General features: G+C 39.8%; 1 protein-coding gene across 1 annotated transcript in view; it reads right to left on the reverse strand.

Annotated features, from left to right (window-relative positions):
* Window positions 1-652: 652 nt before the first annotated feature.
* The window catches only part of efna2b (ephrin-A2b), a 99,794-nt gene continuing 72,579 nt past the window's right edge, over window positions 653-27,867 (reverse strand). Inside the window, exons 2-4 of the mRNA XM_079482713.1 lie at window positions 10,977-11,269; window positions 5,890-5,955; window positions 653-3,032 (exon numbers count right to left, since the gene is read on the reverse strand). Coding sequence (XP_079338839.1) covers window positions 2,911-3,032; window positions 5,890-5,955; window positions 10,977-11,269 — 481 coding nt within the window. The 3' untranslated portion in view covers window positions 653-2,910. The remainder of the gene's footprint in view (window positions 3,033-5,889; window positions 5,956-10,976; window positions 11,270-27,867) is intronic.

Raw genomic sequence — 27,867 nt, forward strand, 5'->3', positions numbered from 1 at the left:
TGTGCACAATTACCCCCATCTCTCCTCAGTAAGACTCCGCTGGCACGGTGGTTTCCATCGCTGCATGAGACCAAGCTCAGCACTCAGTCCTATCAGCCTCCATTTCCTCAGCCACTCACAAACATTACTGAAAACTACAGCCGTTCAGGTGCATTTACTGCCAGCCCGTCCTATAGAGTAGAGACTAGGGACTCCCTCCATGTCTGCAGGTGAGAGACAAGATAGAAGGAAGAGAGGGAAAGGGGAAATGTGTGTGCATAAAGAAGTTTGAGGGGGTCAATAGACCGCAATGGCCAAACTTAATCGTTTATATTTTTAGTGATCGATTGACGACAAGAAAATAAATATAAAGAAGAGATTTCATGTTGGTCTGCAGTTCTGTCTGATTGATACATTACCTCATATTCTTTTGGATGTCTGAATCTCATTTGAATCCCACTTCTTTCATCAACTTATGTGTAGCACTGATGAAATGTTGATCATTTGCTAAGACAGATCCTGTAAATAAGATGTTTGGAAGTCTTACATAGATTTAAAGCATTTAAATGCAATATGCTGTTTGTATATATTTTTTTTGTTAAGAAGTGAACTTCTGCATTTCATTTACTACAGATTTACAGTACATACCTTGCAAATAAAGAACTCTGTTGTACACACAAAACAACTTTATTTCATTTTTCGTAGTTGTCCCCCTGCTAGAGCATCTGAATATTCTGAATAATTTCCTTCAAATTTTAACATAAATCCATTTTATCCATAACTAATTTTAAACCAGAAAAACATTTATTAATGTCATTCAATAAAAACTTGATTTAAAAAATATATTTTCTTAAACAAACAAATAGTAATGTGATATGAATTATTCTTTTCATTATATCTTTTCATTATTATTTTCTGTTAAAAAAAGGCTCAGGTTTTGTATGCATTTCATTCACTACCTACGTACATTCCTTGCAAATAAAGGACTCTATTGTAAACAAGAAACTTTATTTAATATTTCTTTTTTCGCAGTTCTCCTTTGCCAGAGCATCTGAACGTTTATAGGAACTCAAAATATGTTTTATTCGCATGATTAACAAATAAAAATAATTTCATAGTAACACTCGGAGCGAGAAAAAAATATTTTAGGACTACATGTACCAGAATGCATCGTGATACAAGCAGGAAACAACAACAACAACAACAACAGCGACATCTGACTCGTCTAGACTCGTTTAACTGCAGAACTGGTACCATCGTTGCTCTAATAATTCAAGGGTCTACATTATAGTTTCATATCACATATGAATAAATTCTGCTGCTCTTTTGAAAAGTAAAGTTAAAAATAACATGGGATTAAGCAAAATATAAAAATTCCAACAAACATTTCGAAAAAACGTCATTCGAGTATTGTTCTCATAGGCGAATCCATGCCGACTTGCCTGGAAATCTTCATGACATATATTCTTGCACAGTCACAAAACAATTCCAATGCACAAATATTCCCACATCTGTATAGTTTCCCCTATTCTTGTCATTTGAATGAAATTGTCACAAAAGCAGAAGTGCTATGTGGATTTTCAATCCATCATTTGGAGTCTTGTTGTTATGTAGAGATCTGTTTGCAGCGCAAGGCCTCGGCCCACCAGTCTGTCCGCCAAAGCCTGTGATGTCACAGCGAGCGGGTGCTCAGGGTCCCGAGGCCTCTCCTTCAGCGGTCCTTCTCAGCACAGATAAAGGGAGCGAGTGCAAGTGTGGGAGATCTATGCGTGACGGGGCAACACATAGAAAAGACCACATTCAAATATGACAGAGAGAGAGAGAGAGAGATAGAGGCGGTTACAAAGAGTACTAGAGAGCAACACAGGTCTGGACTAAGGTTAGAAAGCCGAAACACGAGACATTTCATTGACAAACATCCCTCTTCCACTTGGCACTGTATACATTGCGAAAATCCTTTTTTTTAAATCAGTATTTTTGTCTTGTCTTCCAAATCTTATTTTCATATTTTATTTCGAACCATCACTTTGAGCATAAACCCATTTCACCCAACTTATTTTAAACAAAAAACTAAGAATGAATTAATTTAATAAATATTTCCTAAAAGAAATTGTACTATTTCACGCAATTTCCTTTTTAAAGTGAAGCGATCAGCCTTATACTGGAAAATAAACAAAAATACTGATCACATTTATGCACTTCAAGACGGACAAACTCATTTCAGAATAAGCACCGGTGAAAAAAAGGCCATTTTTATCTACTGTTTTTTATCTAGTCAACATTCTTGGGTTTTTTTGTATGACAAAAGATAATAGAAAATTGTTGTCACATCACCCCTCCCATGTTTCCAAAAGCCAAGGATGTTCCATGGTAGCATGTGATCAAATACCAAAGCCAGTATTTCCCCCCATTAAAAAAGTTTAAGTATTTAGTGTCTTTGGCAGATTCACAGATATAACTTTCTCTTTAAATGAGTGACGGAACAAGTTTTCTAGTAATTTAGCATGTGATCGACCGCTATGTACATATGTTTATAGGCGAACATCAGCATCCTCGCACACAAGCACAACACACGTCTTGACGCACGCACACTCTCACAATAGGAAATCTTGAGCTCTGATGATAGCGTTGGCTCAGGTACGATAACACAGAGAAACAGAGTGATTCAGATGGCAGTCGGCTTAATCCTGACACACAGATGATACAAATGCTAGACACTTCACATCTCTCTGTCTTTGTCTGTAAACTGCCCCGAATGTAGGCATTGACAATATTGGTAGACATTCTGCAGGGTTTTGCGATGGGGAGAAATCCGTCAGTCCAAGGAGCAGCTAAGGAGCAATGTCTTTTGGCCGGACTCCAGAACTGATGGGACGGGTGATGTAATGTGGGGCGGGGCATGGGGGATGGGCGTGGCGTAGGATTATAATGCTATGAGGGACACAGGAGCAGAAGCAAAGGAAGCATGAGCCACAGGCTGGGAGTTAATGCGCAACCACCACCGCTGGAGTCATCTGTCAGGAACGGCTCTGGAGACTCGTACAGAGAGTCATCTGAGAGAGAAAGGGAACGGATTTCATGTTAATAATCACATTTAAAAAAAAATCGAATCTTTGCATTTTCATGTTTGCTCTCACTTACATTCAGTTGGAGAAAACAGTATAATACCAGCTATCAATGTGTCACCTGTCGTAAGCTTCAAGAGTCTCATTGAATGCCTGCAATGCTTTAAGTGTGATAAAACCTGCATCTCCATTCGAAAGCGCCGCTAAAAGTGGATTTACTAAAAATGCAGAGCAATTTATTCGCCCTATGTACTTCAATAGAGAAGGATCGTGTTTGGATGTACGATTTCACAGTCATGATTTTAGGCTTTGAATTCTTTCCTGTCTCATTGGTGAGACCTTTAACCTTTGCAATGTGTTTTTTGCTAAATCTGTGCCACCAGATTCAGTACTTTTTCCCAGCCTGCCTTTCACGGGACGTTTCTTCCAGAGTTCCCGTCCCCCAAGCCCTGAAGACAATCAAATGACGTCTGGGGTTTATATTAATCCTCATTTATCGACTCAAGATTAAGATTGTATTCTGTCAAACAGCAGGATGAGAAACAATGGCGAGGCGGGTTGTGCTGGACCATAAAGCTCTTCACTGAAAGGAATCTATTGTTAGCTTCCATCCCGGATATGCACATATAAATATTTCATGATGAGTCCACACCCCAATGAAACAATATTCAGGCCTCAAACTTTCTACATCTCTAAAAGCCAATGGCGAATAAAACATGAGATTCGTATGATTAAATTCTTTCTGTTCATGATCTTTCAGGAAATTGAAGGAGTCACAGGTGCTCGAGTAAACAGATAAATGACTGGTGAGATGAGAAGTGGATTGTTTCTTCAATTTGCATGTGGTTTTCTGAACTGCTCTCTGGAACGGAGCACTCGTGTTTGTTACAATTACACCACGCTAATAAGCTGTCAAATCTTACCATGGCCCTTAAAAAACTGGCTTATTCAGATGAGCCAAACATTCAGTTTTCTTTCTGATGTAGCCTATTTAGTATTAAGTTAAATGGATACTCCACCCTAAAATGAAAATAAGTTGCAAACCTGAATACACACAAAGTTGAAAAATGTATTTTAAAAATACATTTCTCAAAATATCTTCTTTTGTGTTCAACGTAACAAAGAAATGATACAATAATCTTTCCTACTATAGTAGTCAATGATGTGTAGTCAATTGTGTTCAACAGAACAAAGAAATGTATACAGATTTGGAACAACTTGAGGGAGAGCAAAATGATAACAGAATTTTGACTTTTGGTTGGAGTATCCCTTTGGATTCAGTACACTATAAAATAAATTACTGTTAATCTTCTGCTATTACAACACGTTAATTTTCCGTTAACGCTAAAACACAATACAATGCAAAATTTTAAATACAGGTTAAACGATTGTAAAAAAGATGATGCACAATATTTATTTATAATAATATGGTATATTATGCCCTGTCTTTATAGATTTTTTACAGTGTAGATATTCAAGAGCAGAACTGTATATGTCTGTTTTGTTATGTTTGTGAAAAATTCTTGACTCAAAAATTCCAATCTTTCTAATATTTTCTGTACAACAATTTGCAACAAATAAGACTGTTTACAGTAACACAAAGTTTCAAAGGTCTGTAAACCCCTCTCTTCAATCTAGGAATGTGATGGTATGCATTTTTCACATCTCAATAAACATTTTGTTATAAATACACGTTATTATTGCTATTATGTTGCATTTTATCTAATTGTCAGATCCATTCACTGTCAATAATAATACTTTTATGTGCAATTGGTACCATGTAGCCTTTCACTTACTGTATATCGACTGCCTTAAAAATATATTGGCATGTTTGAAAAGTTACATACAGTCTTTTTAGGATAGATTTAGTTCACACGTGTTCTCCATAAGCAAAGCATTAAAGGCATTCTTAAATTTGACTTTGCAACTCTAGATAAATTTAGACAAATATGCTAATATGTTATTTTGAATTATTCACTGTACTTTGATTTGCCCTCAATAACAATATTGTGCAAGTGATCACATCAACTGTGTTCTTGAATATATAGTGATCCTGTGCACTATACAAAAAGAAAAACAGCGTTACTGTCCAAGTAAATTGTTCTTGAGCAAAAAAAGATGCAAAGTGCCATTTAGCCCAAAGAGCTGATCTCTGACACTGAGCAGGTCTACATGGGCTAAATACAAAGACCGAGTGTTTATTAAAGCCTGGCTTAAAGAGCACATTCTCTGGACACGCAGGCATCATCTCCGGAGGGAGAGTGATTTAAGCAGCGCTACTCATAGATGTCAGGTCTACCTATCATGAGAGGTTAAACAAGCCGAGGCCTCTGTGTTTAACTGAAGGCTATACTGGTGTCTGTGGTTGTGTGTGAGAACCCCCCGCAGGTCTCTTAGGATCTGCGTCCGCTCGCCTTGATTAGTTGCAGGTCAAAGTTTTTGGATTGTGATCTGGCCTGTGTGAGATGAATAGCATCCTACAGCAAATGCCCCCGAGGGGCAACACTATCTCCGCACGGCTTCTGGTATCATGAACGATCGGTCCCATAAAACCTTTGGCCCTATAAAACAAGCTGTCTTTGTCACGACTGGAGGTCCATAGCAATGGGAACGAAGTTGCTAAACATAAATTAAGCAAAGCTGAGGATGTCAGCCATCGCTGGAGTTAATACAGGTGTTCACGGAATTCCCATGGTTGACCTGCCGAGTTAAATCAAGCTGGAGACGAGGATTGGGATGTGAAATTCCTGGTACTGATTTAGACGTATCACCAGGTCTGGTATATAAATAACAAATATAGTCAGAGAGTTCAGATAGGTCAGGTGCATGCTGGGAAAACACTCACTTGTAGGCTTGACGTAAACTTTCAACTTCAAACATGGCTTTCCAGCAAGGTTGGGGTGCGGTGAGGCTATGGAGAGGAGTTGAAAAAGTTTTTGTTACAAAATCTCTTTACAAACCGATAAAAGTGAAACAACAGATCTTGTTTTGCCACTAATTTAAATCATAAACATACTTACCCAAGTGAGAACAGAATGTAAACATTTCTTATTTTAAGTAATAAAGTGTCTTTATTTCTCTATTTCTTTTGTTGTGCATTCCAAGTCATATCAAGTTTTGATTAAGTAATAATACTTCAAAAAATACAGCTAACTCACACAATTAACACGACAATAAAATAATAAAAACGTTTTTGCAAATAAACTTTTCATATCGACACATATAGGCCTACCATCACATTGGTTCACACAATTTTGTTCTTAAAATATGATTATTTACACGACTGTTGCATTATATAGTGAAAAAACTGATGAAAAACATATGGGTGAGATTCAGTCTTGCTGGTAATGCCATGTCAGGTGACATGATCACAACCAGGGTAGAGCGAGAACACATTTCGATTAATCTGCCATGTGAATCTCTCACACACACGCCACACATGACTACGAGATGTGTCCTCCGTTGAAAGTATAACTTCATTCCAGTACTTATTTCCCCCCATCACCTTCAAAAGCACACAAATGTATTTTTGGCAATTTTTGCAAATGGCAAATGGAAAACAAATCACGATTTTTGCCATGACACAGTTTTCAGGCCGCTCTTCAGATACATAAAAATTCTTCCAGCAATTATCACAAATCAGTCAGAGGCTCAGCTAATGGGCAGCTGATGCATTCGGCACAAAAAGCTTATTTCGGCTGAGTTCTGTTCTAACAGGTGTTCTTAAGTGTATGAACATTGAATTGGCACCGGGTGTTCTCTTGCAGTCAAAAAAGTAAATCCTTGGTGGAAAAGACATAAATCAGTTCATGTTATTCAGACCTTTGTGCTGGAGGAAAAAGTGTTGCGTGCACTGTAAAAAAATATTGAACCGTAATATAACAGGTTTTCCCTGTTTCCTCTTTTCTTGTAAAATTGTTGTGTTTTCTTGTAATTTTACGTTTTTGTCTGTATTTTCGAAAATACATTGAAAATCTGTAAAAAACTAAAACAATGTAAAATATTAACTTTTTGACATTATACGTGGAAAAACTGTCCAAAAAACAATGTAAAATTACATTACTTTGCATTGTGTATTTTGCTAAATCTGTGCCACCAGATTCACCAGGTTTTTCATTTCGTCAACCAAGTGGATTTATAGAAGTCTCTGCCTATTAAGTTGGCACTTCACCTTCAAAATTACCTTTGGAAAAAGGAAATATCCGGATACCTAATTACCGCAAAAGTCATGCTAACCTTATAACCTCAAGCTGCAATCTCCTGCTGGCTTCATCCTTTAATGTTCATGCATGTGTGTGTGAGAGAGTATTTATGGATGCACAAAGCTATATCAAAGTGTGTTTTGTGCAGAGAAGTCTGAAATCTCATAGCGTATTAAATGTGTTTGTATGTGTTGGGAGGGGTCTGAAATCCCCCTACATTTGCAGATATTAAGCACACAGTCATGTGAAAATGTCACAGTTGCCATTTACTCCCTTACGCTTTTTCGTCGGGTCGGGGCGGGGTCGATCCAAAGGTGATGGACATTTTCTATTGTTGCGGGATCACCAAACTAAGCCTCGGTCACCCCCCTCTCACCCCATGGCCCTTTCTGCAAACCCCTTTGCCTCATAACCCCAGGGGCCATGACAGCAACAATATTGATAGTAGCCAAACACTCCTCCGGAGGAGGAGACGGTTTTCGTGTGATGAATAGCCAGACTAAGTACTTCGCGGACCAGACCGCTGTCTGAAACAAAGGGCACACAATAGCAGGTCTCGCATCGAGGGAAAGGGCGGACTGCATTAAAAACAGCTCAGGACAGGCATTAGAAATGCCCGGCCTTGTGTGCAAACTTTGAACCCTGGGATCTTTTTTCTTTTCTTTTCATTGATTGACCCTTCTCTTGGTCTTCGTCTCCCCCTTGTTACTGCGGTGACAACATCACATGGTTGAAGATAAGGTCTGGGACGCCCCGCTGGTTAGGGGAAATTTTTTGTGACGCCTATCGCCTCAATTTCCCGGACAACCATGATATGTGAAAAGATGCGAGAGGCTGGCAGACCGTGAGATATCTCCACATTTAACAATCACACTAATATTTTGCATCTGGCATTGATTCATTGTATCTTTGTATTCTAAGTCTGGAACAAATTACAGATTATTTAAGTGAACTATCCAAAATCTCTGTTGGTGCATATCAAAGTTAGCATTTTTTCTTTGGGGTAGTGAAAGCTGAGATTCCTCCTTCTGAGCATAGAGAGCGTTTGGTTTTTCTCAACCTTCAGGTCTGCTCAGTATTTCTCGCCTATAAATCTTTGCCTGTTACAGACAACAGATGGCCATGAACCATTAGAAATGACTCCTCAACCGATTATTAGGACAAATGTGCTTTTAGCGTTCAAAAGAGCAATTTGTGTGACTATGCTTTTAGGATCAGGTGTCCTGACATACACGGGGAGATTTATAGATATGAGGAGAGCTACAGGTTGGTCCCCCCCGAGCTGAAGTCCTTTTAAGCCAAATCACTTTGTCTGGTTATATTGGTAATGCCCCTGGGCAGCATTTTCCAGTAAGCACGGCTTAAATCAATTCAAATGTGAGTTCTCCAAAATTGTTGGTCAAGATTAAGTTCCAACGATATTGTTTATATTAAGAATTAAATCTGATAACAATGGCAATATATTTTTTATTTGCTTGGCTCAAACTCTTTTAACTGCAATATTTTCAGTTGTTCATATTTAGTGTTGCAGTGCATTTATCAAAAAGAAAAATGTCTATAACGGTCGCCATATTTAACTTTTCCATTTGTCCCTTTCGATGACAATGGCCCCCTTTCCCTCCGTTTATAATATCTCTGCCCCGAGTCCAAAACCTCTGAACCTCTGGTCTCGGAGAGGACAGGGAGGTTCTGAAGCAACCCAGGACACTGCGAAGAGGGAGGTCGAACACTAAAAATCATGCCATTCCCGTAATGAGCTGCATTTATTAAGATGAAAAGCCTTTTTTCCGCACGCAAACTTTCCTCTGAAAGTCTCTTCCCTCTTCTCAAAGTTGAGATAAACACACACACAGAGAAAAAAGCATAAGCGACGGGAAAAAAAGAGGAAAAACAAAAAAAAGAAATGAAATTGCCTCATTAATGCATCCTGCGTGCTGCCCAAAGCCTTTCCCTTTGCCTGAGCCCAGCGGGAGACCTTTTTATCAGGCCAAAGGACACCTTTCACAGGACCATTAGTGAAACAGGGACAGATGCACCCGGCAAATTCCCCCCTGTCATGCAAGTGAGAGAGAGGAGAGGGATAAAGCAGTGGGTAAAACAAAAAAGAAAACTAAATCGCTCGATCCGTCCGGTCGGACTAAGGTCTGACACTTTTGGGGGTGGGCGGGCCTGTCATCCGGGCACCATCCCTAACCCAAACCCCCCCTACAGGTTAATGGCTTTCAGCTGTTGTTATGTGAAAAATGATAATGACTGGCACCCCAGAAGCTGCGAATGCAATTACCCCCATCAGGATCCCCCTGTAAAATATGATTTGACCAATAAGCATAATTTGGACAGTTACGCATGATGGCCTAGGTAACTGGTTTTGCACCGATCTCACCCGGAGCGGCAAAGCAAACGTTTAACGGTGCCCGCACCATCCAACAAATTGACATTTTCATCAGGCGGGGAGATCGGACACGACCGACCCCTGCACGAAAGTCAGATGCGGACCCTGGGGAGTAACCGGACTTTCCGCCCGACTCGCCGCTGATTAAACTCCTAGACATACAAATTGCTCTAATGAATGTCTCTGGATCTTATTGCTCTGAATGTCACTTCAACTAATGCAATAGAGTACACCAGACATTTAAATGACAGTGGTAATTGATTTTTAGACTATTTTGATTTGTTTACAATGTCTGGCATTGGAGAAAAAGAGACCATTTTATTGCTTAAAGGCTGCATATCGTAACCTTACATTTTATAAATTAAAATTGATAGAAACTGCTTAAATACAAATTAAAGTACAGCACTAAAGCTGTACAGCACTAAAGCTGTTACCTCAGCAATAATAACAAAATATTTAATTTGATATTCAAATATTTTGTATGCAGATTTTGGTACCAAAACAAATCTTAACACAATCACTTTTACAACTAAGGTACAAAGCTACACACAATGTTAAGAACTAAATTGTTAAATTGTTAACATTCAACACATGGCATTGTGCACTGGTGCAAACGATAGCTGAATAAACCATGCCATGCGTGCCGGATTAAACTATAAAGCAAAACCTATTAATGAAGCAATTTCTGATATGGAGACAAAATACCTTCTTTGCAAATCTTCTTTCAAATTGAAAAATCTGGATCTTAATCCAAACATCCATCGACAAAAACGCTACTCGAGTAAAGCTCATCGCCCTTTGATATTTTAAAGTCAGGTTGTCGCTCATTTTCAGCATCTTGCATGCACACTTGCTGCGAACAGACATCTTCCTGAAAGTTCAAGTTTTCTTGAAAAAAGCCAACTTCAGCAGATGTCTTATAAATTATATTTACAAGCATTTTACAAACAACATATCACTCCATATGGAACACGTGTATAACAAATTTGTTAAAAATGTGACCCATAACATTTCAGTTGATACTCTTTGATCAGATCCATAAAGCACGTCACTAACCAAAGTTTGACTGACACATATTTTATTTGTGCTTTCAGCCATATGTCCCCAGATAGCTCATAACAAAATCCAGTCTGAACTGTGTGTGCGTTATCGATTGGAGTCTGTTGTGAAATCTGTATGTCCTTATCAAGTCTGCATTTACCCTCTACACCCTAGTTTCTGTAACCCAAGAACCATCAACTGAGTGAATGATTGGACCCTGGGGCGATACTGACACCTGGTCACAGACGGCGAGGAGTTTTTTGGGTTGAAGAACGAGTTAAGGAAAAGGTTACTCACAGATGTAGTAGTATTCATGGCCTGGGCGGAACTCAAAGCCCAAGGAGAAAGGCGTAAACAGCTGGAACTTCTCAGAGAACTTAAGAGGCCCGTTCGGACTCATCGGCCGATTGCATTCCCAGCGCTTGAAGCCTTTCATGTGGTGGTTGCAGGTGGTGTAGCCGTCGTAGTTGACCATGAAAAGGATGTAGCGTTCCATGCGCTCCTGAGGAAGGGGGTCCTCGTAGTGCGGACAGTAGATGTCCAGGTAGTCGTTGATGGCCACCTCCACCGTGTATTCTCCGTGCATGAATCTGAGGAAACAAAAACACACACCTTATTGTGCCTTTTTCGAGAGGGACAAATTCACAAATTTCAGGCCGGATATAGAAAATGTAACATCTTTGAACTCCTTCAAAGTAGACTCTTTTATCAATGGTAAAGAGAAATTGCTAGAGGCTCCTGTCACTCATGGTGCAGATATTCTCTATGTTGCCTGTGACAGGATGGGATTGGTGGTGGTGGGGAGGGGGGGGGGGTAATCTTTGTGCTAAGGGGCCGAACTGACTGGAATGACCAAGTCGAGGTGGATGAGCGGAGATTGACAGCGGTTCAGAGAGAGAGAGTCACTTCATTAAGGCTTTTCACACGGCCTGGTTTCAGCCAAGCTCTTCTGAAATGAGTTTGCTGGCTGGGGCAATTTAGACACAAATTGAGCACCCGCAGGAAGGTACGAGTCAAGGCGCAGAAACTGCAGTCACTTCGCTGGAACTGCGGCTTTATGTGCAGATGGACCAGAAGAAGTGCTGGACACATTAAAAGACGTGTAGACGATGGGCGCATACATATTTTAACCAATTTGCAACTAAAAATGAATCAATGCTTTTGCATTGGGGTAGAAATTATCTCTTGTAACAGGATTATAATTAGCATATTACTAACTGGATCGCATTATACCAAATATACCTTTTTCCAAAATAAGAAGTTGTGCTTTTTTATATTTCTTTTATTAGACCCAAGATCTATGCTTTGGTATTTTCTCAATGGGATCAAAAATGGAAAGTCAATTCTCTTAAAAGGATAGTTCACCTAAACAATTTTAGTTCAGTCATAATGGATTCACCTTCATGTCAGATAAAACCTCTATATGCCTCTTTCTACTTATTTGAGAAATTTCTAAGTGGTTTTGTGTCCATAGTGAAGTCAATGGGGATCAATGTTGTTTAGTCACCAACATTCTTCAAAATATCTTCTTTAGTGTTTTTCAAAAGTCGTACATGTTCGCAATGACACAAGGGTGAGCAAATAATGACAGAATATTTCGCTTTAAAGTTCCCACAGGTATAGTAGGTAGAGTTCATAGCTCCATTACTGTGTAGACATGTTCCACTAAGAAGTATATTACTTAAGCTGATGAACTGAAAATAATTATTATTATTTGAAACTGTTTCAAAATGGCTTAAAATATGGTAACTGATGCTGACATAATAAATCTTTCATCCATAACGCCTGAGGTCTCACTTTTAGTGGGTCGATTTAAGAGCCAAACCTTAGCTAACCTCAGCTAAAAATACATGTGGTTGTCACATGGCAAGCAAGCCAAGACAAGGTTCACCGAAGCACACACATACACACAAGTCATTCAGATCTTCTCTTTCTGTCCAGAGTGTGAAGATTACATGAATAAGATCTAACATCTCCAGCAGAGAGACTATAATGGTTCGCAAGCAGCGTGGTTGACACACCTGCTCCATCCTCCATTCTCTGTGCCATCAAAGCGGCCCCCTTCGCAACAAACACAGAACACCAGATAGCAAATCCAAATTAAGTGTTCCCACACAATGTGAAGCCACACTAGGATGCTTCATCCAATTTAGCCGAATATCAAAGTGAAACAAGGACAATATGAAATCAGAAGACATGCTCTGGGTGCACAAAAGACACAACAACAAAGAACCCCCCACACTTTCTGGGGGTCTTTGAGGGGTGAGAGTGGGCAGGGGGGCCAGCAAACTGGAGGGCTGAGATTTGGCATCAGATGACAGCTAATCTAGGTCTGGAATTACTGTCAAAGGGCCAAGCCGGGCCAAACACCAGCTGTAGCAGCAAATGAAGCTTCTTCAGACATCTCTATACCTTATCGCTGCGTCCCAGACTACAGCCCCCTTCACCCCTGCCAGACTTCACAATTTCTTCATTCCGTTTCACATTCTTCTTCGTTCATCAGCTAAACTTTAAACCCTTATGCTTGCATTGCAGTTGACATGGACCCCATCAGTGGTGCTCCCTTAGTAGTCAACAAGCCCATCTCGAAAAAACACATCATGTTCATCTTTTACGACTGCAGCGTAGAGCATGCATTGCTCTTCCTGGCAGCGGACAATGTTTTTCTTGTCCTCCATTTTTTTTGTCAGGTTCCTGCTAATCACGGCTTTGCCAGTAAGCGATATCAAGAGGGCAATGGAAGAGTAATGACAGAATGACTTCGCCATAGGACCCGCTTGATGTTTACGGAACTGTAAATTCAATCATCTTGCCATAAAAACACGTGTTAGCGGCCCTTTAATGCGAAGTGCGCTATCATTACTAGCGTTCCGCGGGTCAGGCATATCTCTTACAGATTCATACGGTGCATTATGCCTTAATAAATCGATATTGATGCCCCGTTCCCCCCTCCCCGTTCATTTCCAGATGTCATTAAATCCAGAGGAGTCGACCAAATGATCCAACACACTGAGGCAACACGTCGTTCTCTTTGATTCAAAAGTACCTCGGTGTAAAAAATGACCTCACAGCCAATGGCTGGTGGATATGGGGTGGCGTAAGGGGGAGAGATGACAGATGGAAATATCAATAAGTGAGCCCAGAGTGTTTAGAGAGAGCTAATGCATGCAGTTAGGTGAGCTGGCTTCATCAATCACACTGTAGTAAGTTCACTGCTTCACTTCCTCAAGTCCTCCGAGCACAGTCTCCAACAGACCTCCCACAACCTCTCTCTCTCTCTCTCTCTCTCTCTCTCTCTCTCTCTCTCTCTGTCTGCTGATACAACAACAACTGATCTCACATCAGCTCTAAAAGAGCTGTGGAGCCTCCCTTTCACAGTGTGATGTTTTCATCACAGGGTTAAACTCTAGGTTAGAACCAAAAGGATGCTATTAGAGAACGTTTTCGGGTTTTTCATCAAGCACTTAGTGTACAGTATAATTAAGCATGTTTTTATGACATTGTTTTTTTCTAGATGAAATGGAAGAGTGAATTGAGGAATTGAATTCCTCAATTACAAAAGCACAGTCTGCCAAGAAACTGCTAGATTTGCCAAAACACGCACAGGAAGTCAATTGATTCAAAAAAGTAAACATCATTTTTAATAATATTTCCACAAAATCAAGCTATCCACTGGGAATTTTTATCTTTATGGCAATGACGATATAGATTCAGTGAAAACATCGAAGACACAATATAAGCAGTGAAAGAACAAATTCTTCTTTCAGTTTTTTTCTAGACGGTTTTATTAAAGTTTATTGCCCACCCGAAAACAAAAATCCTGTCATTGATTCACTCTCTTGTCATATCACACCATGACATCCTTCTGCAGAACACAAAAGAATATATTTTGAAGAATGCTGGTAACCAAACAACCGCAGTACCCATTGACTTGCATTGGTTTTGTATTTATACAATAGAAGTGAATGGGTAGCGTCATTATTTTGGTTACCAACATTCTTCAAAATATCTTCTTTTGTGTTCTGCAGAAGAACTTTACCTTTAATCATTTGATTTATTATTTATATATATATATTTGAATTTGTGGAAGTTTTGTATTGTAGGCACCTCAGAATTGCATAACGATGTAATTTTTTCATATTTTATATTTTTGCGATTGTTCTTTAGAGTTCTGAGATATAATAGAAATACTTCTAAAAACGAGCTTCTAAAAACCCTGAAAGAACCAAGTTAGTAATAGTACCAATGGAGCAGTTTTTGGAAAACCTAGTGCGGAAGGTCTTTGAAGAACCCTTGTTTTTAAAAGTGTGTGGTAATCTATCTTTTCTTCATGTTCTTTGTTTAATACTTTAATGCTGGCTAAAAAATGTGAGGACTTGACGTATTGCTCCCCACAAAGTGAAAAACCTGCCCTCTATTGCAGCTCTTGCCAGCTGAGGAGAACACATGTGAGCACAAATCCAACTCTCCATTTTGGGCTCTTTGATTCGTTGTTCAGCCGCTATCATCCCCACAGGACTTCAATTAATCAGACCGACCGCTTTAATTCCGTGTGTTTGGAAGAAGGGTAACTCTCGGGGTGAACTTTCCCGGCGGTGCGGCTGAGGAAAGGGTTTGAAGTGCTGTGATTTACAGCGATGTCTGGCCATCAGAGGGCCTCGTATCCAGATTCTCGAACTTCCATCAGTAAATGTTTGCCTGTAGAGGGGTCTGCTTTCTTGGACCAGAGCAGGAGGTCTTTAATGCATGAGGTTAAAACCAAACAAATGGATCAGATAAGACAAAATCTAAGATGTAGAGTTGTATTTAGAGGCTCCTGAATGGCGCAAACGTGAATACTATGCAGATCAGATTTTCAGATAAATTGTGAGATTTTTATAAATAATATACATGGCTTTCGGGTGTCTCTGAGTTTGAGGTCAGGGCAGGGTAACTTGCTCTTGATAAAGACAGTACATCTGTCTGGTACTTGAGGAAAAAGAGACCAAGGACCGAAACAAACAATCCTTATCCTCCTACTAAAGTACTAGAGTCTGAGCCAAGTCATTTACTGTACTTTCTACCGATCTTTCAACAGAGCAGACGCTCAAGTTTGCCAAGCTCTTCCAGGTCAAACAGCACTGATGAGTTTGTGAAGGTCTTGCAGAGTTTCGCCCTCATTTAGACCTTCAACCAAGCTGTTGGTTTTCTCTGCCCTGAACCTTAACGTTGAGTTGCAGCCAAAGCAAATATGTGCGTTTATTCTGCAATTAACCAATGACCTGGTTATATTAGTTTAGGGCAAACATGGCCAGATATTAACCTGGCACAAGCCTCGCACACTTTTGCATAATTCTCCCTCAAACGCGGCACCATTTGGTTTGAGACTCATTGCCCGTGGCGTGCCGCAGGGCTCTAGAGTTGCTCCCAACGAGTTTCGAAACGATGAGGGCATCTATGTTCAGGTAAGCTCGGGTGTCAGGGGTTTAGCAGCACATTTAGTGGGAACGTGGGATAAGGGGCTAGATGGTGCATGTGTGTCTTTTGGCATCAGTGCTATAATGGAACTTCAGATAACTAACAAAGCACACAAGGCCCCAGAATAGCCCAGTGGAATGATATTTGGAGAAAAATAATAATTGAATGTATACTTTCCATTCCATCGCAGAATAAAACAAAACTAAATATTAAATATTAAGGCGAGTGGGCTCAGGGGGTCACACAAGCATCCACACAACACAAAGTCAAGCTCCACCCCCACCTCCTCCTCGTGTGTGAGAAGGGTCCTTTGTACCGACGGCTCCGGGTCTGGAACGTATTTCCATCCTCTCAGCTTGGGCTTGGTCTGTGAACCACCTCTCCCCATGTGGAACATGTTTATTGTTCTTTGTGTCAGGCAGACGCAGAGACCTCCGTGCCCCCCTCCTCCCTCCACATCTCCCAGCAATCTCCCCTGTTATTGCAACTCTGCTTGAGCAACTTTTCTATCACAGCATTTATGCAAACGTTATCCCAACTGACGTTCCACCAACGCAAGAAAAGTGGCGGGGGGAGTGAGAAAAATAAAACAAACTAAAAGACTTTGGGCCAGATGCCCCAGGGGGCAAACCTCATGTGCTTTGCGTGTAAGGAAAAGAAATGCTTATTTTATTTTTGTTTTAGCCCTTCCTTTGCGCAAATGTGTCGTGTAGGTGTCAGACGTAATCACCCATGTTCTGTTTCTAGTAAATCTGTTGTGTATGCTTTGTCTGTACAATGTCCTCATTTACTCCGGGCCACTGTGGGGTGGCAGCAGTTACATAAAAGCTCACCGGAACACTACGCCCCCATGTTTAATTACATTTTTATGTCTCAGACTACTTTGTAAGACCTTTCAGTGATTGAAAAATAGTGGGAGAGAAAAGAACTGACCACTGCAGTCTGGCAAATGAAAGAACTGCCAACAAATATGTGTTCTATCATCAAAAGCTTGTTCAGATCTGCGCTGGGATCCTGTCTGTCATTGTACAGCAGCTCTAATGGGCTACTAATGGACGATGTTTACACACACACACACACTATACAGTATATGGAATTCACTTGAGAACGAACTGCGTCCACTGATAGCATATAGTTTATGTGCACTTTATTTTTGTAGCAGCCGATTCGCTAAAGGAAGTGTGCCAATCAGCTAATGGTACAAAACACGCCCTAAAATTAGTGCTGGGTGCTTTTCGCATGCCGTAATTCTTCAGCCGGTGAGGCGGGTCGGCTGTGATCTGGCACATTTCACTGGGACTTTACACTCTCCTCCCACTGTAATTCAGACACCTAAATCTGCCTTTTAAAATGCCAGAAGGGTGTTCGGGTGCACATCACATGTACCGGTTATAACATTCCTTCCCATCTTAACTGATGAATTACAGCTACAACGATCAACACAAAACACACACACCTCTTTTAAACAGAGTCTGAGTCTGGAGTCCTGATCCATACTTTATTTTCACACTAAACTATATTATCAGCGTAACAACTTGAGTGAAAAGTTCAACTGAAATAAACTGACATTTTGAATTTCATGATGTATTATTTCGTACATACCTTTTTGCTTTAATGATAGCATGTACTTGAGCTGGCATGGACTCCTCGGAATGATGGGAGTTAAATTATCCCAGCATGATGTGAGAACGTTCCAGAAAGCATCTTGTGTGCTTCAATAAATCAAGGGAAACGAACCAACGGAATAACGTTCACCATCTTAAAACTTCAAGGTTCAAACTAAATCTAGATTTTCAATGTAGTTTCTGTAACTTTACGATAAATACATTGTGTTAATAGGAGCAGAGGATGTTTGGCATTTATGTGTGCGTGTTTGGTTCTCAGTGTCACCGGCGGCTCTCACGGTGACTGTAATGAGGCTTCTGGGATTTAATGGCTCAGCAGAGAAACTTCTCGCTCGTACCTGCGGACGCCTGTTGAGAAGCTATGAAGCATCCCTCACCGCCCCCAAAAACACACACTGCCTACAATAATACACACGGTGACGCCTTCAACAACACTCACACTGCTTAAAACAACACGTATACACACACATTCCCTACAACAACAACTACCTCTCAAAAATACACAAACTTTCAGAAACAAAACAAAGTTTTAAGCCCTACTGGTGAGTAGACATGATTTGTATTTATTTATATAAGTACACCCTAACCTTAATGATATGTTTAACTATATTTGGGAGGACATGTTTTTTAAATGTACCTCATAAGTAGACAAATTTACACACACAAAATATATTGTTTTTGTGAGAACATCTCAAAGATCCTTTCATTATTTTCTGAGGATGTTAACAATATTTTCTATATCCTAACCTGTACAGACACACACACACTTTTGTTTTAATTTTATTTTATGTAATGGTTTTAAGCTACTTATATTTTTGACCTGTTAGCATTGTAAGAATAAAAGTACATTTAGAAAAATTATTAAAAACATTTAAAAACCTGTATTTAGATATACATTCTCTATTAATTCAATTATTTTATTTTGTGCATTTAAATAATTATTCTACCCTTTTATTTAAAAACACAAAAGTTTTAAAAAAACTAGGGCTGTCAAACGATTATTCGCATCCAGAATAAAAGTTTGTGTTAACAAACTGCGTACTGTGCACAATAACTTGTATTAATAAACACGTACACAGAAATGTATAAATGTATTTAGGAAATTTCGTATTTATTTTAGGAAATGCATTTATTTGTATTTACCAATCATTTAAATGACATATAAATGTTTATTAATTGGTATCTTTTATATTTTTCTAAAATATATGCATGTATGTGTTTATAAATTCTAAATGTATATGACCAGTACACAGAAACATGTTATGTAAAAATAAACTTGCAATGAATGAAATGAAGGGCGATGAATCGTTTGATAGTCCTAAAAAACATTAAATGTGTTTAGAAAAATAAAAATGCTACTGACTTGATGAATCGTTGAAAATTTTGTCAAGATTTTTTGAGGTTAGGTTGCATTTAACTCTTTCATCAAACTCTAGATACGGTAAGTATAGTCACACTTCTAAATCCTGGCCCATTTCACTCGTGAGGTTAATCATACAGGACTTTACACTGAGTATAATTTAAACAGCGGCTTAAATTCAAGCCTATTTGGACGTGTTACTTTCCATACTAAAGCCTTTATCAATACAGAGAGCAATATGAGGGCCAAGCCATGTTTAAGTCTAAATCAACACTGATTCTAAATGCATTCTGCAAGCCGAGACATTTTATAAGACTCACTACTGAATGGATGCCATAACACATGTTCAGTTCTTCAGCTAGACTGTACTTGAAAATAAAAACATGTGTGAGGCCGTGATCCAGTCAAACATGTCTGGGGTTCTCTGCTTTGTAATCAACGCTGAACATTTCTGAAGGTTGTTGGCTTTGACCGACCAATCCTTCCTTGCTTATTTGAGCAAGCTTACGTTTTGACGGACGGACCGGCTTCTGATTAATCACGCACTTACCGAAGTATTGTTTCCACCCTCCAAAAAAACCCACATTCTGAAAACATCAGCATGCATGTAGCAGCAATATGTAAAGACTAAACAGGTTGAGAGTCATAACCCTTTTTACCGAAGCCATGTGCAATCACTTTAGAGTCGTATGAAGTGTTTGACTCCATGGAGCTGTGCCACATTATTACGATTAACTGGAATAAAATCCACTTTATGTGCGTTACGTCCTCTAGGGGGCCGCTGGGACCCACGCTGTGCGCTATGAATGCTTTTCTCCACAGTGTGATAACATGCTGTTTTCTCATCATGGGGTGTGTAAACACCTGTCTTAGAAAACGCACCATCCGCAAACAAACAAACAAACGGCAGCAGGGCACGTCTGAGCGATGACGTGCGTACAAACACTGCATACGTGGGAAACCCTGTAATTGTTTCTCTAGTTTCATAAACATGCGCACTTTAATGCCCCCTGACTTATTCTCTCTAGCCTAACAAACCCAGGAAAGAGTTGAGGACGCTGTTCCCGAGGGTACAGCTCTGCGTAGTAAAGACAGGGTTCGTCAGCGGACATCAAACACAAAATGATGGTAATGCCGTGCACTCTAAAGCTAAGTATATCAGACATCACACTCACTCCGACCCGCCCTCTTTGTCTTTTTTAACACCATTAGCAAAGTGCAGGGTAATAGCGTTATAGGACCGCCCCGGTCCGCAGAAGAGGGATAGGGTGACGGACTCGCATCCACTCGCCCGCTCTCATCTCGCCCGGCCTCTTTTAAAAGGGCTTGATGTATTCTTTTCTTCTTTGGTAAGTACGGGGCCATTTTCTCAGGCATCGCCGCACTCGGTCAAACATCTCGCACTGAAAAGCACTAGCCAGCGTTCGCTGTGAGAGAAGAAAGTTTTGTATTTCACGTGGTGCGATGAACCTGTGTCTCACTATTTCAGTTTAAGAAAAACCATTATATATGACAGGTCTGCATATTTGCTCTCTCTAACAAAGGGAAATGTAATTTTTAAAGCAGAAAAACAACACAAAAACAAAACAAACACCTTGGCAATGTGTCTGTATTTGCTCTGTGGATTAAACATCACATGCATTGATTTTCCACACAACCTCTCCGGCACAGGCATCCGTCACTCTGCAAATGTAATCTTACTCTCTCTACAGATGCACGGCGAGATCTTCAAGTTAAGCTAAGTGTGTTATTCTCCAAACCGGTTGAAACCTAATAAACACCTTTTATGTGGGCCTAAACCACATGTGATGGGTTACATTATGCAGAACTTACCCCAGGTCAAGCTGTAATGCACACTGCTTCTCTACTCTGGAAAAATATACCGTATCAATTTAAAATTCATGTTTCTAAGGTCACTGATTTTTGCATACTTGTGGTTTGAGTTTAATCCTAATTTGACCAAAAGCGCAAATTTATTGGTTTATCATGTTTCATGCGAAAGGTTCATGCACAAGTGAATGAATGAAACCCATTGTGTGTTACCGGGCGCATCTGTTTAAGAAATGAACGTTTGTAAAACTGTAATTTGAAGAAGCTCCTTTTTGTGATTCTTGAATCATTTGAATGCACACTTTTTTCACATCGTCTGAGAGGGAAGATAATGGATGCACAGACCCTTGATGCTGACACATCAAGCTGGGAGGTGGATTGAAATCCATCCAAACGTTCCGGCAACATTCTTTCACAGCAATTGCACAAGGATAACTCCTAACTGCTACAGAGTCATTGAAACCCATGTGGTTGTTTAACTCCTCCTTCAACCAGGTAACACAGACCACGCCCCTAAACACAGGCCCCGCCTAAGAACCAACCACCGACCGTGTTTGGGAGTGCAAGCAACGGGTCGGTTCCTGAGCTCAGGTGGAGGTCCGCCAGCTCCGCCCGCAACTTGAGCCTTGTAATGACAAGAGCCAAGACAAAGCAGGCAGTGTAGTTACCGTCCAGCTCCCAGGCAAGACTCCCAGATGTGAGATAAAAGATACAAGCATTGAGACAAAGTTATCTGCAGCCTGCATCAGCCAGCGGGGGAAATGGAAACCAAAGCCTATTGAGCAGACTGGATCAGTGTGTCTAAAACACCCACAGGAGAAGAAGACAGTGGTGGTGGGGTGCACCCCCCTGGGCGGAGAGGTCCAAAACACAAGTAACCCAAGCCACGACTACCGCCCATTCCCAGGGTCCCCTTCCTCTACACCCCCACCGCGACTCCGACAGGCTTTGCTGGGGTTTTCTTTCCAAACACTCTTCCATAGTGATGAGATGACAGAATGGGCCAGGAGATACGTCTGTTGTCACAGGACTCATCCTCATGTTCTTGCCCTTTCATGTAGTGGCTATGCATTAGCCATGTTTTCTTTGTGAGAGGTGGCAGGTTGAGAAAAGATCCCCACGGAATCGCTTCGGTTTCTGTTCGTGGTCAGATCAGAGGGCACAACCTTTTCATGATAAGTAATGAACCGAGGTCTGTCGTATCACGTATCGTATCAACAAAGTTGCGAGCTTGAAAATGCGTGGAAAGGATCTTAACTACGTAAAGAAGCATACTAATGCTTTTTTCACAGCTAGAGACATTAGTCTTTCAAGGGTATTTCATAGTTCTTACACAACACGGAAAAAGGCAGCGTTGATAAAGAGTGCTAACAGTACCCGACAGAGGTAATGTATTTTTTATGACCTCCTACATGACACGTTTACATATACACGTTTATGTTCCTTAGCAGATGCTTTTGCACCAATATTATATTTCAATATTTTTACACGTGTTAAAGCTTTCCTTGATTGCTTAAAAACATATCTTGAAATTATGCCTCGTTTTCTGAAAACAGTAAACACAAATCCATAACACGTGAGAACCCAATTCCCAAAACATCCTATTTTCAGGTCAAAATGAAGCTCTCTTCTCAAAACCATTCAAACTTGCTTAAAACCAAACTTTTCCCCAGACATGACCCACGACCCTCAAAAACATCCACACTACAACACAGTCTTAGACCCTGGTGAGATCAACTCCAAACACTGTTACTAAAACATCTTCTTGGGATTCAAGAAAAATGTGACAGCTTAGTGTTTATTAGAAAATACAAAATAAGAGAGTGCAGATCTTACAAGACAAGAAATGTTTAAAAACCAAAGAACAATATGAACTGGTCATGCAAAACAATACAGTATACAAATGCACAAATAACATTTAGATTCAGGCATTTAGCAGATGCTTTCATCCAAAGCGACTTACAGAGCAGATAAAGGAAATGATACAGTGAAACGATTTGTCAATATGAGGCAATGTACAAATATTTGGCATCCTCTGCACCTCAATTTCGTAAAAGTATACTATAGCAGATTTTCTTTATTTAATTAGTCGTTTCAGAGTTCTGCAAAAATACAGAACAGGCAAAAAAACGTACAAATAGAAATTCGTAAACTTGATAATCACAAATTTGAAGGTGTACACGTGGTGCTACAGTTTTCTGAATACAGAATAGTGAAATTTCTCTCATATAAAGTGTGTAGCGTACTGTAATTATACTGTATATTTAAGTAGTATAAAGCCCAGTAGATGATTCTAGGATGCACAATTGCCTGTGCTCCTATTGATATTATCCTGAGATTCTTGGTTAAACGTTTGCAAAATGAGGCTGTTTTTTGTGTGGGGGTTGTACAAATTGGTGTATTGTTCTGAGAATGTGTTTATAGTTGTCAGAAAACTGTGAATTATTTAACGAATTGCAGTGGTGCAAAAAGTGGGTACACGCGCTATATGCGGCGCATAGGGGGGCGCCAAGGCGATGTTTTAAAATTTTTGAAATAATAAAAGTTATATACATTTTTATAAAATTGATATAAGTTATTGTATATATAAAAAGTTATATACATTTAAGTGGACTAACAGGCTAGGCAGCACCGGTGCCCTCATAAGATTCTATCATATAATTTATTTAGACATAGAAGGGTAATTTTGCGAGTGGGCCGTGCGCCGTGAGTAGCAGTAATGTTGGTGAGTTGTCATTGAAATATGAATTTGAAAAAGATGGATAAACCAAAAAAGCCTTCGGGGGCTAAAAATAGAAAAAGAAATATGGATTAAGGATTAAGGAGATGGCCTGTTAAAGGATGCGGCAGCAGCTAAATACGTGGATGGTGAAAGGCAACAGGTAGGATTCAAAATGTGACGTCTATTCTTGCAAATACAATATTCATGTTAACAGACTAACGTTAGCTAGCGAGCTTGCTGAGCAACCGACCGTCGGAATCACGAATAGATTTGCTACCAAACTTGGAGGCTTGCAAATATAAATATTGACTGGCAAGTGTTTGCTAACTTAATGCAAAATAATGTTGCTGCTGATATCTACATTTATATTTTGGTTAAACCCTATTGTACCAATGCCATGCATGAAATATCTCAATTTTATTAAAGTCAAATAAGAACTGGTAAATATAAGGTAGCATACACAATAAATGACTAGAGGCTGAAAAACATGACTTATGCAAAAAGGCTGGTTTATCATGGAATTCTTTTTACCACTAGCTTCATGTTAGCTCAGCTGTGCTGTCAGCAGGCTACTTTACATCTGCTGGGTGACAGGGAAGCTGTTATTAGGGCCACATTTCTCTCTCTTTAAAGATCTGTGCTATATGTGTATGTATGTATATATATATATATCACAGCACAGACCTTTAAAGAGCGAGAGATGTGACTGCAGTAATGACTTTTCTATATGTATGTATGTGTATGTGTGTGTGTCATATTTGTACTTTTTAAAATCCCAAATGTTAATGTAATTTCAACAGCAGCACAACCTTACTGCATAATAGTTGTCTTATCTGATGCCATCCCTAGGCTGATTTAAAAATTGAATTTAGGCTGCTATATTTAACAGCAAGTTCATTTTATTCAGGTGTGAGGATGGTGGATCAGGAAAGACAGGGGAAAGCAACAGGTAGGTCTAACATTAGGTGGAAGTGTAGAGGGAGCTTGATACCAACTTGATACTTGATACCAACAGATTCATTTCTTAATATTATTAATATGGAAAAGGTAGGGGTGTAATGGTTCACAAAATTCAGGGTTCGGTTCGATACGATACACTTGTGTCATGTTTCGGTACGGATCGGTACGTTTTAGATACGGCAAAAAGAAAGAAATGGCAGAGAAATTTCCATGAATACATTTTAATATATTTGTGTTCATATACCATATAATTATGGTAGGCTTACAGTAGCTGTCTGATATACTTTTAAAATAAACCTTTATTATTGCAAGCCCATACATTATGATGTCCGGCACACTTTTTTATTTAGCGGGGGGCGCCAAAACTGTTTCTGCAGACCCCCCTAGCATTGGGTAGTTGCGCCCCTGACGAATTGTGTGTCAACATTCGAGAAAAACTGTAAACTCATAAAAACTATCGAATAACATAAAACTGTGGGAATTAACTACAAACAATAATACATAACAAAAAATAGTTCATAAAAAATAAAATAAATTTTAAATAACAGTTAATTCAAATAAGAAATAATAAAAATAATAAAAAAATTAAATCTAGGTTACATTTGAGCATCTTTAAACTTGTCAGCCGTTGCCTAGAATTTGTAAAAATGTACTCTTGGCCTATTCTTTTCTGCGCTCTTATTTGATGCTTTTTACACACTACTTGGCCCAAATAATTCCAAACTTTTTTTAAATAAAAACAATTAAATAAACAAAATTTAAATAAACAAAAGTTGATGTGTTTGTGGGGTTCTGGGTTGTTGACTTTATGAAAGACTCAAGGTAGTGACAATGGCATCAACCAGAATGACTTGAACTCCGCTCCTGTCTGCACCAGCTGCCAATATCTGAAAGAGTTGTGGCACGAGATAATTTCCTGAGGTTAAATACAAATCGAGCTGGAGGATTTTAGATGGCTTCTAGGGGACTTGGGTAGCAGATGCTGGTCGGCAGGAAGGGGGATGCAGCAGTCTAACACAGTAACAATTAAAGCTTGGAGAATTATCTCAGAACCCATTCAGGAGATAATAACGATTAAATAAAACCAATTAGTGCTCGGTTTTTGGCCACTTGAAAACAATTAAGACACAAAAAAACTAACACTAAAATAATGCTGGTGCTAGGCTGGGGAATTTGTCTACATGCATCACAGTGAAAAATGGTCAAAAAAATGTTTAGTCCAGAATTGTCTTTTCTCTGTAGAAACACACAAAAGACAACCGGCTCTGATTTGTTAGCAAACTCTTACAAGAGGAAAGAGAAGAGCTGAGGTCTTTACAGTCAAAAGCATGCTATTATCAAGTACCTCTACTCACTTGCTCTGACTTCCATTGTTTGGCTTCACAATAGTGATCTGTACAGGTTTTGGAATGAAAGGTGTGCCAGGTTCAAAGCAGGACTCACTGGCCATTTTCAGCAGGCGGTAAAGTAACCTGACACTGATGGAGCCGATGATGTTGGATGATATGAACGCAGTCCTAGTTATGAGTGTGCACTTAATCTACTAGATGTCCGTTCATTACATACTTTCTCATCAGCATCTATCAACTTACCATTACATGAAGCATATCCCTGTATACAGGCATGTATGTCCACGTTAAAATACATTTCATCTCGAATCAAAACTTTTCACCCTTTAGAGCTTATCATTGGAGCAGCTGTCAGCTGTTATTGGTTAAGCCGAGTTAAAACGGGTTGGATGTCGGGTAAATGAAGCCAGCCAGATCAGCTCCAGTGTAACAGACTACAGCTCTACATGAAACCCAACCGCAAAGTCGCACAGCGTCTAGATCTATTCCAACCTTTCTGAACTTCTCCTGAACCCTTCTGGGCGGAGCACCGACATGTTGCCGCAATGCACTGGAATAGGGTTTGAATACGACACTGCCATGTGGTGTCCTATTGATTCCAACAAGCCACCGGCGAGCATTACGAGAAGCCGTGTTTGAGAAAAACGCAGCGATTAGTGCTGATCTATGTAAGAGAAATGAACCTGTAAATTATTCCTCCACAGTCAACAGACCAACTAACAAGACTTTGTTTTAGTGATTCAAGCACAGCGGATATAAGCTGCGAGTGGTGGCCCGGGGCTACAGCTGAAAACAAGCTGGGGAAGTCGCTCGCTATGGACAAATCTCTCTTTCAGAAGCCTGCGGTAGTCAGCCAAGCTGGGGGGACCGAATCCATCAGAGAGCCAGACGGCAACCAGGCTGACGGATCGATGGGGGCTGTGACCTCCAGCTCTGCAGCCTGTGAAGCTGGTTGAGAAAGTGACAGTTGAGATTTACCCATCGATTTGGGATGACAGAAGTAAGGAGCACACGGAAGAACGACAAAAAGGAAGCGATACGTTTAGCCTCTGTGGTAGTCAAGGGTCCTTTGTGAATTTCTGCTTCTGTGTTACTCATAGCGAGATGATCCCAGTGGCCGTCCAGGGGTCTGGGGGTCAGAAACCTTGAGGAACATAATTTCCCTGCTGTGTGGTTATTAGAGTGCAGTTGTAATTCCCAGAGCTCAACCGTTTTCCCTTGGCGTCAACAACTAACAACAAATTAATGGCAAGGGCCGAGGTCCTGCTGCTTGACAACAGGTCCGGAATAAAAAAGGTTTTACAAAGCTTGCCTTGAAGCTAGCCTCTTTCCCAAAGGAACGCAATATGAGAGGCAAACCGAAGGAATTTACGACAAGCAATTTGTGCATTGTTTTAGTGCTCGGGTCTCAGTAGGAATTATGCAAAAAAAATCAGCGTATTGGATTAATAGCACGAGGCTTATATATAATATTATAAAAAAGAAAGAAATAAGAGATTTACATAAACGTCTATGATAAATCTAACTTTATATACATAATAGTTAATCTACATTCGCCAAAGCAAACTTTTGTATATGCTCAAGATAAGGGGTTCTCAAACCAGGGGGCCTCCAAAAGGTTGAAGGGGTCCCCAGATATATCAGGGGAAAATAAAAGCTAAAATTGTCAAAGTCTACCTTACATAATGTTTGTTTGTGTTTTGCTATGGTTATATTTGTACCTATCTAGTGAGTTTTTCTCACTATAGTTACGTTTTTCGTACTCAAAGGGAAAGTTGCTACAGTACAAATACATTTGAATTGAAAATGTCTCTTCATGGTTATAAATATCTAACAAATGAAGCAAACTATTCAAGTTTGAAAACAATGTTGTCTTTATAATATT

This window comes from Barbatula barbatula (assembly GCF_947034865.1).
Source record: "Barbatula barbatula genome assembly, chromosome: 20".
Classification (NCBI taxonomy): Eukaryota; Metazoa; Chordata; class Actinopteri; order Cypriniformes; family Nemacheilidae; genus Barbatula; species Barbatula barbatula.